Source organism: Microcaecilia unicolor, chromosome 5 (assembly GCF_901765095.1).
Source record: "Microcaecilia unicolor chromosome 5, aMicUni1.1, whole genome shotgun sequence".
Lineage (NCBI taxonomy): Eukaryota > Metazoa > Chordata > Amphibia > Gymnophiona > Siphonopidae > Microcaecilia > Microcaecilia unicolor.
In genome coordinates this window covers 252,717,774-252,731,246 of record NC_044035.1, presented here as the reverse complement: position 1 = coordinate 252,731,246, position 13,473 = coordinate 252,717,774, and the positions used below count along the sequence as shown (strand labels likewise).

Sequence of the window (13,473 nt, the reverse complement as noted above, 5' to 3'; positions counted from 1 at the left end):
ATTCTATAGGAGTGTATAAATATTAGCACCTGGTTTATGGATTTGCCCTGACAGTGCATCTGAATAAGGACGGATAGTGTCAACCACTGTATGGATACAGGGTTTTGAATATTGGGATGTTCAAGTCTATGTCATCATTTTTGAAATTCATTAAGTTCCTTTAAGCCAGGGCTTGCCAAACCTGTCTTGGGAACCCTCACAGCTTGGATATCCACAATGAATGTTCGTGTAATAGATCTGTATGCATTGGCTCCAATCTATGCAAATTTATCTTATGAATATTTATTATGGATATCTTGACATCCTAACTGGCTGTGGGGTCCTCAGGATAAGTTTGAGAAGCTCTGCCTTAAGCCCTGGAAGTAACTGTGTTCTAAGCAGTGCAACATATGACCTCACATAGGTGGGCTATGATGTCACACAAGTCATCAAACACATACATAATTGGTTCACATTGTATATGTTATGTGTTTGATGTCCTGTGTCACATACAACCCCCCCCCCCCTCCCGCAGCTATTTTACTACACACTAAACCTAACACACTTCCTTCAAATATTATGTGTGCTTAGAATTTGGAAGAGACCAGCATGGGTACCCCCCCCCCCCCCCCCCCCGATATTCAGCCACTGGCAGGCAGCGCAGTTAGCTGCTGCCAGTGGCACTGACCCGGATATTCAATGTTGAGCCATTTCCCGTGACTGGCATTGAATATACAGGGGTTTTGGGCCAGTTCTAACTTAACCGGTAATGTGAATATTCAGTGCTTGCCGGTTATGTTAATAGTGAGCAAAGATAGAACTGCTATTTATGCGGTCAGTTTGCCTGCTAAATTTTGCTGTCCAACACTTGAATATTCACAGATAGCTGGCTATATCACAGGATATAACTGGTTAGCTGCTATTCCCTAGATTCTATATAGTGTGCCTAGCGTTCTGTGCCAAAATCCAAGCGTATTCTATAACAATGCGCATAACTTAATTGGCTTAACAAGCCAATCAATTAGATTGTAAGCTCTGTCGACAAGGGACTGTCTCTTCATGTTCAAGTGTACAGCACTGCGTACATCTAGTAGCGCTTTAGAAATGATAAGTAGTAGTAGCTCTAACAGCACTTAACAAGCAATAATGAGCACTAATTGTCAGTACTCAGAATTTATGCACACAACTCCCTAAACTTATTCTGTAACGCACTCTGCCTATTTTTAAATGCACACAGGCAAAAAGGGGTATGTGGCTGGGAAAATGGGCGTTTCATGGGCACATGCGAGAGAGGTCCCAGCATCAAGGCACGCACCGACTTCTGCCTTAAGGAAACAGAGGGTGTCTTTTACTAAGGCGTGTGGCCGTGCTAAACGTTAGAGGCGCCCATAGGAATGCATTGGCGTCTCTAACATTTAGCGCAGCCACAATTTTAGCGCGCGCTAAAAACGTGAGCACGCCTTAGTAAAAGACACCCAGAGTGAGGAGAAAGTCAAGAAGGCCCGGTGTCAGTGGCTGAAAGCACTTGCCGGCTTCCCTCATTCTTGGGGATTTTAACATTCATGCTAATGATCCCTCTGACTCTTATGTTTCGCAGTTTCTTGCTTTAACATCCTCTTTCAATCTTCAACTGTGCTCCACTGCCCCCACTCACCAGAATGGCCACTGTCTTGATCTTATCCTCTCCTCTAACTGCTCACTCTCCAGTTTCTGTGCCTCAACTCTTTCCCTCTCTGACCATCATCTGATAACTTTCACACTTAAACACCCTCCTCTCCAGTCCCGTCCAATCTTAACCAATACATTTAGGAATCTTCAAGCTATTGACCCTTCTACTCTGTCCTCCAATGTTTCAAATCTCTTCTCTACCACTATGTTATCCAAGTCTGTCAATGAGGCTGTCTCTTCCTATAATACTATTCTCTACTCTGCTCTGGATACTCTCGCTCCTCTCATTCCCCGTTCTGTAAAACGTAACAAACCCCAACCTTGGCTGACCTCTAGAATCCGCTACCTACGTTCCTGTGCCTGCTCTGCTGAACGCCTTTGGCTGAAATCCCGTGCCCATGCTGACTTCATACATTTCAAATTCTTGCTGACCTCCTTCCAGTCTGCTCTTTTACTTGCCAAACAGGACTATTACATCCAGTTGACTAATTCTCTTGGCTCAAACCCTCATCGTCTCTTTGCCACACTGAACTCTCTCCTCAAAGTGCCTTCACCTCCAACCCCCCTTCACTTTCCCCCCAGACTCTGGCTGAGTTCTTTCATGATAAGGTTCACAAGATTAAACTTGCATTGTCAACCAGGTCACCTCCACCTCTCCTTCCCTTAGTCCTTTCTCTCAACCCTCCAACCCCTGCCTCCTTTTCTTCCTTTTCTGAAATCACTGAAGAGGAAACTACACATCTTCTTTGCTCCTCGAAACTAACTACCTGTTCCTCTGATCCTATTCCCACCCATCTACTTAACACTATCTCTCCTACTGTCATCCCGTTTATCTGTCATATCCTCAATCTTTCACTGTCCACTGTGACTGTTCCTGATGCCTTCAAACATGCCGTAGTCACACCACTCCTTAAAAATCCTTCATTGGACCCTACCTGTCCTTCAAACTATCGCCCCATCTCCCTCCTCCCTTTCCTATCCAAGATACTTGAACATGCTGTTCACCGCTGTTGCCTTGACTTTCTTTCATCTCAAGCTATTCTTGATCCACTTCAATCTGGCTTTCGCCCCCTTCATTCAACTGAAACAACGCTGGCTAAAGTCTCCAATGATCTGTTCCTAGCCAGATCCAAAGGTCTCTATTCTATCCTCATCCTTCTCGATCTATCTGCTGCTTTTGACACTGTTGATCACAGCCTGCTCCTTGATACACTGTCCTCACTTGGATTTCAGGGCTCTGTTCTTTCCTGGTTTTCTTCTTATCTCTCCCAGCATACCTTTAGGGTATACTCTAGTGGATCCTCTTCTACTTCTATCCCACTGTAAGTTGGTGTACCTCAGGGATCTGTCCTGGGACCTCTTCTCTTCTCCATCTATACTTCTTCCCTTGGTACTCTGATCTTATCCCATGGTTTTCAGTATCATCTTTACGCTGATGACTCCCAGATCTACCTCTCCACACCAGAAAACTCAGCCGAAACCCAGGCCAAAGTATCAGCCTGCCTGTCTGACATTGCTGCCTGGATGTCTCAGCGCCATCAGAAACTAAACATGACCAAGACTGAGCTTCTTATCTTTCCCCCTAAACCAACCTCTCCTCCTCCCCCATTCTCTATTTCTGTGGATAACACTCTCATCCTTCCTGTCTCATCAGCTCGTAACCTTGGGGTCATCTTCGACTCCTCCCTCTCCTGCTAAAACCTGTCATTTCTTTCTCTATAATATCAGCAAAATTCGCCCTTTCCTTTCTGAGCACACTACCAGAACCCTCATTCTCACTCTTATCACCTCTCGCTTAGACTATTGCAACTTGCTTCTCACAGGTCTCCCACTTAGCCATCTCTCTCCTCTTCAATCTGTTCAAAATTCTGCTGCACGACTAATATTCCGCCAGGGTCGTTATGCTCACATTAGCCCTCTCCTCAAGTCACTTCACTGGCTTCCTATCCGTTTCCGCATACAGTTCAAACTCCTCTTATTGACCTATAAGTGCATTCACTCTGCAGCTCCTCAGTACCTCTCCACTCTCATCTCTCCCTACATTCCTCCCTGGGAACTCCACTGGGTAAATCTCTCTTATCTGCACCCTTCTCCTCGACCGCTAACTCCAGACTCCGTTCCTTTTATCTTGCTGCACCATATGCCTGGAATAGACTTCCTGAGCCGTTACGTCAAGCTCCATCTCGGGCCGTCTTCAAATCTAAGCTAAAAGCCCACCTTTTTGATGCTGCTTTTAACTCCTAACCCTTATTCACTTGTTCAGAACCCATATTTTATCATCCTCACCTTAATATTCCCTTATCTCTTATTTGTCCTGTTTGTCTGTCCTAATTAGACTGTAAGCTCTGTCGAGCAGGGACTGTCTCTTCATGTTCAAGTGTACAGCGCTGCGTGCGTCTAGTAGCGCTATAGAAATGATAAGTAGTAGTAGTAGTAGTAAGGAGGGCAGCGATGGCACTGTATTTATTTGGTTGGCAGGGTTTTGGCATCCCCACCAGCAAAGGTAAAGGGGTGCTGCAGTTCTGGTGGAGGCTGAGCCCAAAGATTCCCCTGTGGCTATGTCCGGCAGTGGAAAGAGCATGTCCAGTCCTGAGGTGGTAATCACAATTTGAATATTTTTTGAATGGTGAGTTCTAAGGAGGATAGCTCCACTATTGGAGAATATTTAGTTTGTGATATAGAACTGGAGGTGTACGCTTTATATTGTGATTCTGTAGAATTCTGAAGAAAATCCAGACTCTACGCTCACACAGAAGAATTTGTTGAATGATCCTATGAATTATAATGGTAGTTTTACTGGGTAACTGAAACTAGCTGGAGGGGGGGGTAGGGTTTCTTTATTGCATTGAAGGCCCTGGTGTCTTGTATTACTAATTATAAAAGTAGGGCAAATGAGGGGTATGATGTGCGGAAATATCATTTTGGCTTGCTACCCCCCATAGGTACTTTGCTCCACTGTTGCCACCCCAAATATTTCTGTCTAGAGACGCCACTGATGTACACAGGGGATAGGGGCAGATATGGCTACCTGCACTGAGAGGCCCAGGCTCAGATCAAAGACAGTGGCTGCCCCACCTATATAACCAGACCTGCCAAGTCTCCCACTTTCATGGGTCATCTCCCGTACTCCCACTGGGGTGTGGCGATCTCCTGCTGAGCAGCCTCCTTCACCATTGGAAGGACGAGATGGCTTAATAAAATGTTACCTTCTGCTGTCATGGGGCCAGTCTTGAATAAGAACTGCAAAATCTCACAGCTGTTATTGTGAGACTGGTCCCACGGCAATAGGAGATGATGTTTTACTAAACCATCCCCTGCTGCCTTAGAAGGAAGCTGCTTGTTGCAGCCAACTGAAGTCCATTGAGGGAGGAGCCAAGAGGGCATTGGGGGTGGGACTGGGTGGAGTTAGGGGTATAGCTATACCCCTAGCTGGGAGGTGGGGTGAAGCTATGGGCGTGACTGGGAGGAGTGGGGTGGAGCTAGCTAGGGGCATGGCTATAATTTTCTTCTCAGGGGCCCTCTTGGCTGCTGTGTATAACAGCCAAATCACAGTTCACAGTGCCTGTATACTTGGTTGCCTATTATTCTTCATCTTGCTATAGGATCCATGCAGGGCTGTAATCCTTCCCCAGCAGATTCCTGGTTTTACTATCAGCTTTTCTAGTCCACCTTCCCCGCCCCCAACACTCTGAAGAAGCAATAGAGCTGTCCCTCCCCCACTGGCTGCGCTCACTTCACATAATGAATGGCCTGTTCTTTTCCACTTCTCAGATGTCCCTGTGGTGCTCTGTTGTCAAGTCCAGGCAAGAGCACATCATTAAAGAAGGAAGAACAGTAAATAAGATTTTAAAAAAAGAAATGTGTGATCACACTGAGCTCTGGGGCTTCATGAGAAACGGTTGTCTCAGAGCTTTAAGCAGAGTGAAAGCAGACTAAAGCTATTCTCCCTGTTCCTCTTATGTGAAGTAGAGGACTGGATGTATAAGTGGGTCGAAGCACTCTAAAGGGTCTACGAAGCATTCTAGCTACACAGATCTATACAGTTCCCTTTGCTGTGGTATTTAAAAGTGCACTCAGAAGCAATTCAAAGCCAGATGCACTAACTCCATGGAAAGAGCCCTTCCTTTACCGATCCCTTAGCGAATCTACAAAGAAAATACAAATACATCATTAGACAAACAAAAAGATCATACTACAAAACTAAAATTGGACCAGACTACAAGGATACACATAAACTTTTCCAACTCGTGAACAAATTACTAAACACTACACCAGTTACTTCTAACAACTCAGACACCCCATCAGCAGACAATCTCGCAAAATACTTCAAAGAGAAAATTGTAACGCTACGACTCATGATTCCGGCCAATACTATCGACTACATAAAACTCCTTGAATGTCTAGACCCAAACCCTGATGAATATCCAGCTGACCGAACATGGACTAACTTCAACACACTTTCGGAGGATATCATCTCCCAAGCACTCAAAAGATTCGCCAAATCCCAATGCAAACTAGACATATGCCCTAATAACCTTATAAAACTTGCCCCTCAACAACTCATATCTGACCCAATGATGCATCTGAATTATATGTTACAAAATGGACTCTTCCCAAAGGACAAAGGAAACATACTACTTACCCCTATACCAAAAGATGCAAAGAAAAGTACAAATGACTTAACCAACTATCGCCCAGTAGCATCCATCCCGCTGATAACCAAACTAACAGAAGTAGGTTACCAAGCAGCTCACCAACTACCTAAACAAATTCTCAATTCTTCACGATTCTCAATCAGGATTTCGGTCCAGCCACAGTATCGAAACAGTACTAGTTACCCTCCTGACTAAATTTAAACAAGCAATTGCAACTGGCAACAACATACTTCTCTTACAATTTGACATGTCCAGTGCCTTTGACATGGTTAACCATGAAATACTACTACACATCCTAGAATACTTCGGAATAGGAGGCAACGTTCTTAACTGGTTTAAAGGATTCCTGACCACAAGATCATACCAAGTGATATCTAACTCGATTACATCACCCCCATGGATACCCGAATGTGCAGTTCCTCAAGGATCTCCCCTCTGTATAATTATACTACAGCAAGAGGCCCTCACTGGATGCCCACCGGAAGGGTGGAAGGCCAGATTTTAGGACTCAGGCTGTAAAAATACCAGCTAGGTTTAAAAATCTATGACTGGCTGAGCAAGGACTTGCTTTTCCTGCAAGTTAATATGCGTTCTAGTTTAAGATCTATCCACTGGAATAGTGTGATAACCTACTAATGGCCTTATAGATGAGTCTTAACAAAATCAGATACAAATTGTATGTAGCGCTTATTAAAATGGAGTTTGTCTTTCTATAAGCTGAAACTGAGATCATAAGATGATAAAAAAGAGGAAGTGAAACTGATATGCTAAAAATAAGATGTTCTGGCAGAAGAGAAAACATGTTGACATTACCGGAAAATGTGGCAATCTCTAGAGATAGATGGAACGGAAGGAGTTGGGTACAGATGTACTTGTGGCCGGATGCGAAAGTATGATCTCAGAAATTGTGAAATATTATAAAAAATAGGTCCTGCCATAGACTTCTATTGAGAGCTGTGGGTATAAAAGGAGGGAGATTTTGCCATAGTTTCGGAGTCCTTCCCCAACGCATTGGAAGCAGCGGAGCTCTCTGTCCGGTTATATCCAGAATCTGTTTGATGTCTGTACTTAATTGAACAACTTGGTAAGATTAAAGTCTTCTCTCTGAAATCTATCTCTGTCTCTATTTCCAATTACTCTTTACCTGTCATTTTAACTAGAAGCTAAGACACACACGCACTTTTTACACTAAATTTTATAGATTTCCAATACCATATATTTATAGACACTTAAATGTACAAGTATCTACTTAGATCCTGATAGATAGAAGACTATGGTCATGGACAGTATCCTAGACTTATGCCTTCTGGTATCTACACAAGAGACATATCACTGGAATGGAATATCAAAAGGATTTAGGCAGGCGGCCCAACACATAGTGGAAGAACAGACCCTTTGGCCCTACAGAAGGGTTTTCCTGGGGCGCAAAGAGGGCCCCTAGAATTTACACCTCTCACCGACCCTCTTCAACCTAATGATGACACCCTTGGCCAAATTACTATCCAATCAGAAACTCAATCCATACATATACGCAGATGACGTCACGATCTACATCCCGTTCAAACATGATCTAAAGGAAATCACCAATGACATCAACCAAAGCTTCCAAACCATGCATTCATGGGCAAATGCATTTCAGTTGAAACTTAATGCAGAAACAACACAATGTCTTATACTTACTTCACAACATAATACAAGCAAATTCACCACTATAACCACAGCAAACCTTTCCCTTCCCGTTTCAGACACCCTGAAAATTCTCGGAGTTACCATTGATCGAAATCTTACACTTGAAAGTCATGTGAAGAATACAACTAAGAAGATGTTCCATTCAATGTAGAAACTTAAAAGAGTAAAACCTTTCTTCCCAAGGGCCATTTTTCACAACCTGGTACAGTCAATGGTGCTGAGTCATCTAGACTACGACTACTACTACTATTAGCATTTATATAGCGCTACCAGACGCAGGCAGCGCTGAACAATTGACATAGAGAGACAGTCCCTGCACAAAGAGCTTACAATCTAGGTAAAACAGACAGACAAGACATTACGGGCAAGGGAATTACAGGGTAAAGAGGAACAGGGAGGAGGACAAATGGGTAGTGGCTAGCAGCCAAAGGCAGCAGTGAAAAGGTGAGCCTTCAGCGTTCAAGATCTGCACTCTAGTTCATAAAATCATTCACGGAGATGCCCTGGCCTACATGTTAGACCTTGTTGACTTGCCACCCAGGAATGCTGAAAGATCAGCCCGCACATTCCTTAATCTACACTTCCCCTACTGCAAAGGACTAAAATACAGACTAACACATGCGTCCAGCTTCTCCTACATGGGCATGCAGTTGTGGAATGCATTACCACGTAACTTAAAAACAATTTTTGACCTAATCAACTTTTGTAAATCTCTGAAGACCTATCTCTTCAACAAGGCATACCACAACGATTAACAAGTACAAATGTAACACATCACCACGATACCTTACTCTCTGACTAGCGCTTTATTTGCCTGTCTGCTAAATTTCTACTATGTCATACTATTCTTTATGTAACACTAACCATATCTTTTACTCTGGAATGGCGAATGCCATAACGGAACATTGTAAGCCACACTGAGCCTGCAAATAGGTGGTAAAATGTGGGATACAAATGCAACAAATAAATAAATCGGTAAAAAACGGGCATGCATGAAGGAAATCGCATGCAAATGAGCTGCTTGCTGTTAGCTCATTTGCATGCAATTTCCTTCTTAAGGAGGGGAAGCCAGTCGGCCAGCTGAGCATGCACAGAGCAGCCAATCGTTATGCTGGCTGCTCTGCGCATGCCAAAGACGGCTTCATACACGTCCTCACTCTCAAAAAAAAAAAAGGATGTCCCTGACGAGCACTCGGACGTTTTTTTCTTCAGATTTTGTGATGGGCGTCCTTCTCTTGGACGTGTTTTTCTTACGTGCCCGAAATGACCACCACCGGAGAGAATCGGGGATCGGGATGTGTGAGGACGTCCAAATCAAAACCATTTGGACGTCCCTTTCGATTATGCTCCTCCAGGTCTCTCTCAGCCAATCACAGCGCGTTTAGCTGACACCAGTAACAGCTAAACGCGCTGTGATTGGCTAAGAGAGACCTGGAGGGGTATAATCGAAAGGGACATCCAAATAGTTTTGATTTGGACATCCTCGCACGTCCCAATCCCCGATTCTCTCCGGCGGTGGTCATTTCGGGTACGTAAGAAAAACACGTCCAAGAGAAGGACGCCCATCACAAAATCTGAAGAAAAAAACAGTCCAAGTGCTCATCAGAGACGTCCTTTTTTTTTTTTTTGAGTGAAGGACGTCCAAGTGATAGGCACTTGAAAGGATGTCCCTGACGAGCACTTGGATGTTTTTTTTTCTTCCAATTTTTGCGATGGGCGTCCTCCTCTGCATGGGTCCCACTCACAGCAGCCCCAACGAGAGGTGCAGACCTCCAGTTAGGTTTTCCATGGTGCACTTGGTCGGAAACAGTAGTGCATCACATCGCATTCACATTATAATAGTAATTAGATCATTTGCATTCCATTTTCATTAGCTGCTACCGTGACAGGAAAATGGCTCGGAGAACCCTTTCATGCATGTCCCGGTTTACTACTTGCATGCTAAACTGGCTAGAACCAGTTTAAAAACCACATTGCTGGCTCGTTAAGTTTAGTGCATCTGACCCTCAGTGCCTGCCAGTTTTCATGGGCTACATTCAAATAAATATTTATCATGTTGACTGGCTTCACCTCTCCAGGGTTTGTGACGACATGCCAAGCTGCTTTTAACTGGGTTAAAAAACAGGCATTTGGGGAGGGGGAGGGAGGGAAAAGGAATGAGGTTAGATAAGTGAAATATATTTCCTTAGTCTGCAGAACAGCTGACTTGATTTAAAATGAAACACAAAAGAATAAAAGATACCAGGAAGGCAGTGCATGTAAATCTATCTCATGCATATTCATTGTGGATATCCTGAAAACCTGACTGGCAGGGTGTGCCCCGAGGACCGGGTTTAGAAGCACTGACGTAATGTACACTAGAGATGTGTTTGTAATTTTTAACCTGAAATGACAGGGAAAAAACCCAAATGTATTTTTTTTTCTCCCTGTCATAAATAGTGTACACTATTGTGCAACACTGTGCACTATTACTTAGTAGTGCACCCTATTTATGAATAGGCAGACTCTTGTGCAATATTGTGCACTACTGAGCAATAAGGCACACTATTTGATCAATATCATGCATTATGTGCAACAGTATGCACTATTAACAGCTTCACCCCCGAAACTTAAAAAATAAACAGTTGTAAAAACCCAAATAAAACAAAACAAAATCTCCACAATGCTAAGGGAAACAAACCAAAATGAACATTTTTGCCTGCAGACTCCTAATGTACACTATTTTACCATCTGGTTGTGCACCTCAGTTAAGAAAATTCTATAATTAACAAACACAGTGCTCCTTTTACAAAAACGATGCTACAGATCAGCGGTCGCTGAATGTGAAGAAGTCCATTCAATTCCCATGGGCTTCTTCGCATTCAGCGCACGCTAATCGCTAGTGCCACTTTGTAAAAGGAGCCCGCAGACTAGCCATTTAAAAGGGCTTGTGATAATGTGTGTGGCAGGGCTGGATTGCACATATGTGCACACACATATGCATTCAGGACTTCTCTCTTTGTGATGCTCCATAACTAAACCTAATAGCAAGTGTCCCTGGTGCACCTGAGTTAAATGGAATCTAAGAAACACTGCTGTATCCTCACTTACAAACCACAAGCAGCATCTGTGGAATTCTTTGTTAGGGAAGGGGGGAGGTCATTGTCATGGCAAAACCCCCACTACTAATAAACTCCTGTGTAGTGCCATTTATCTTCTTGTCAACAGTTTCATATTTAAATCCTCTTTGTCCCCTCATTTCATCCCTTTGAAGTTGTTCTGCACAGCCAAAGAAGCATTCAGTGGAGCGGTGGGGGGGGGGGGGGGGGGGGGGGCAAAGGATTAGAGAGGTTATAGTGAGATTTACTCTGCTGTGCTGGGGTTTATTTCTTCATTATTAACTGGCAACAGAAGGAATGCTGGTGGCAGATGACTGTATTTATTCCTCCACAGAGTGACAGCAGACATTCAATGGAGACTGCACTTTGCAGCACAGTCCAAAGGGGATTGTGGAGAGAGACAGGACCAGCAGTGAAAGAGAAAAACTTGGTTCACTGATGATGGGGTTGGGGGGAGGAAAGGGATAGGAGGAGGAGGAAGACAGAAAGGCAGGGCCGCCGAGAGGGGGGGCGGGGGGGGGGGGCAAAATTCCCCGGGCCCGGTGCCAGCAAGCTTCTTCTTGCTGCCTGCTTCTGGGTCTGTCCTCCCTTGCTCCTATGTGTCACCCCAGCACCCGGATGATTGCATTAGCGTGATATCTGTTAATGCAATCATCCGGGTCCTAATTCCCAGTATGGACAGGAGCAGGAGAGGACAGGCAGTGGGAGCAGGCACACAGAAAGCAGCTTGCCGGTGCCAGGCCTGGGCCCCCCTGGAAGCAGACAGAAAGGTAAGGGGACGGATGGTAGCGGTGTGAGTGAGGGGTGGCTTGTGGCGGTCCAGTTCTGCTCTGTGCCCGGCTATGTCTCTTGGCAGCCATGAATGAAGGACAGGAGCCAGGACTGGGGTGGGGTGCTAAATGGCCAGAGCCAGTGAGGGTGGAGCGGAGGTGCAAGGATCGATGGGGAAGAAAAGAGAGATGGGCACAGAATGCCAGTGGCTGGGGGGAAAAAAAAGATTATCAGATGGATCTGGCTCAAAGGGCATGCAAGGTTTGTCTTTCTCCTTACCTTGAAGTACTTGTCCAGGACCTCACTGTAGTTGTTGCCTTTGGAGAACCAACCATCGGGGATAATCTCAGCTTCCAGCCACTGGATGAGATGTTGGCGGAGCTCATCCCGGTCAGACTGGTAGCACACGACTTCCAGAGAAATGGGAAAGGGAAAAAAGAAGGAAGGAGAGACATTGAAAAAAAGCCAGTCTCTAGGCTACTTGCAAAGACAGGCTGGAAATCCTTTAGGACCCCCAGACGATCAGGGAACTGGACGCATGGACTCTGCCATTACATCATTTTATGGCTGTTATTGCATACCAGAACATTATGAGGGCATTTTCGATAAAACATCTAAGTCTGATTTTCAGTAAAATGTCCAAAAATCGAGGGGTGAACATTGCCAGTTTTGAACCTGAAAAACGTCTTATCTTTGTGGTTTGAAAATCGCCTTTTTCCTAGACATTTTGTGCTCAGTGAGTTTTTCTTTTGGGACCATTTTGGAAAATAAAACGTCCAAGAGAAAAACACCCAAAAACCAGTCATTGAGATGTCCGGGAGCCATCATTCTTTATTGCTCACATCTTTTTCAGTAGTAGCTCAAGGTGAGTTACATTCAGGTACATTGGGTATTCTTAGTAGACTGGTCATACAGACATCCTAGCAGAGCAGCGGGGCAGCCTAGGGGACACCTCAGTGGACTTCACATAAAAGGTCCTAGGTACACATCTCACCATAACCCCATTATATTGTATGGTGAGCCTTACAGAAGCAGAAAAATACCATCTGTACCCAGGACCTGTGCCAGGCAAGATGAGGCCCAGGGAAGATGCTAGGGAGTAGGCCCCAAAGCTTGCTTGCAAATTGTCAGTCTTTCTTTTGGGACCCCCAGTGACATGGGGACCCAGGGCAATTGCCCTGTTTGCCCACCCCTAACGCCTGCCCTGACTGTACCTCACTGTATACCACTACAATAGCTCTCAAGCTTTCAGGTGTCACCTATATATAGGTACAATAGGTATTTAGTGGTTTTGGAGGGCTCACACGTTCCAACTCAAGTGTACCAGTTAGAATGAAATATGGGTCTGGGTCCCCTTCTCTACAGTCCACTGCACCGACCACTCCAGGGACCTGCTTGCTGCTCTATTAGGACTGGACATAACACCTGAAGCTGTCAAAGAGGCTGGTATGTTCTGTTTCTTCCATAGCTTTGGGGGGTGGGAGGGGGTAAGTGACCACTGCGGAGAGTAAGAGGGGGGGTTATGTCTTAATCTCTCCACTAGTCATTTGTTCATTTAGGGCACCTTTTGGTCACTTATGGGCTCATTTTCGAAACAGAAAAACATCTAAAAA

General features: G+C 44.7%; 1 protein-coding gene across 1 annotated transcript in view; it reads right to left on the bottom strand.

Moving 5' to 3' along the window:
- FSTL1 (follistatin like 1) overlaps nucleotides 1-13,473 on the bottom strand; it is a 121,110-nt gene that overhangs the window by 27,045 nt on the left and 80,592 nt on the right. Inside the window, exon 7 of the mRNA XM_030205031.1 lies at nucleotides 12,140-12,270. Coding sequence (XP_030060891.1) covers nucleotides 12,140-12,270 — 131 coding nt within the window. The remainder of the gene's footprint in view (nucleotides 1-12,139; nucleotides 12,271-13,473) is intronic.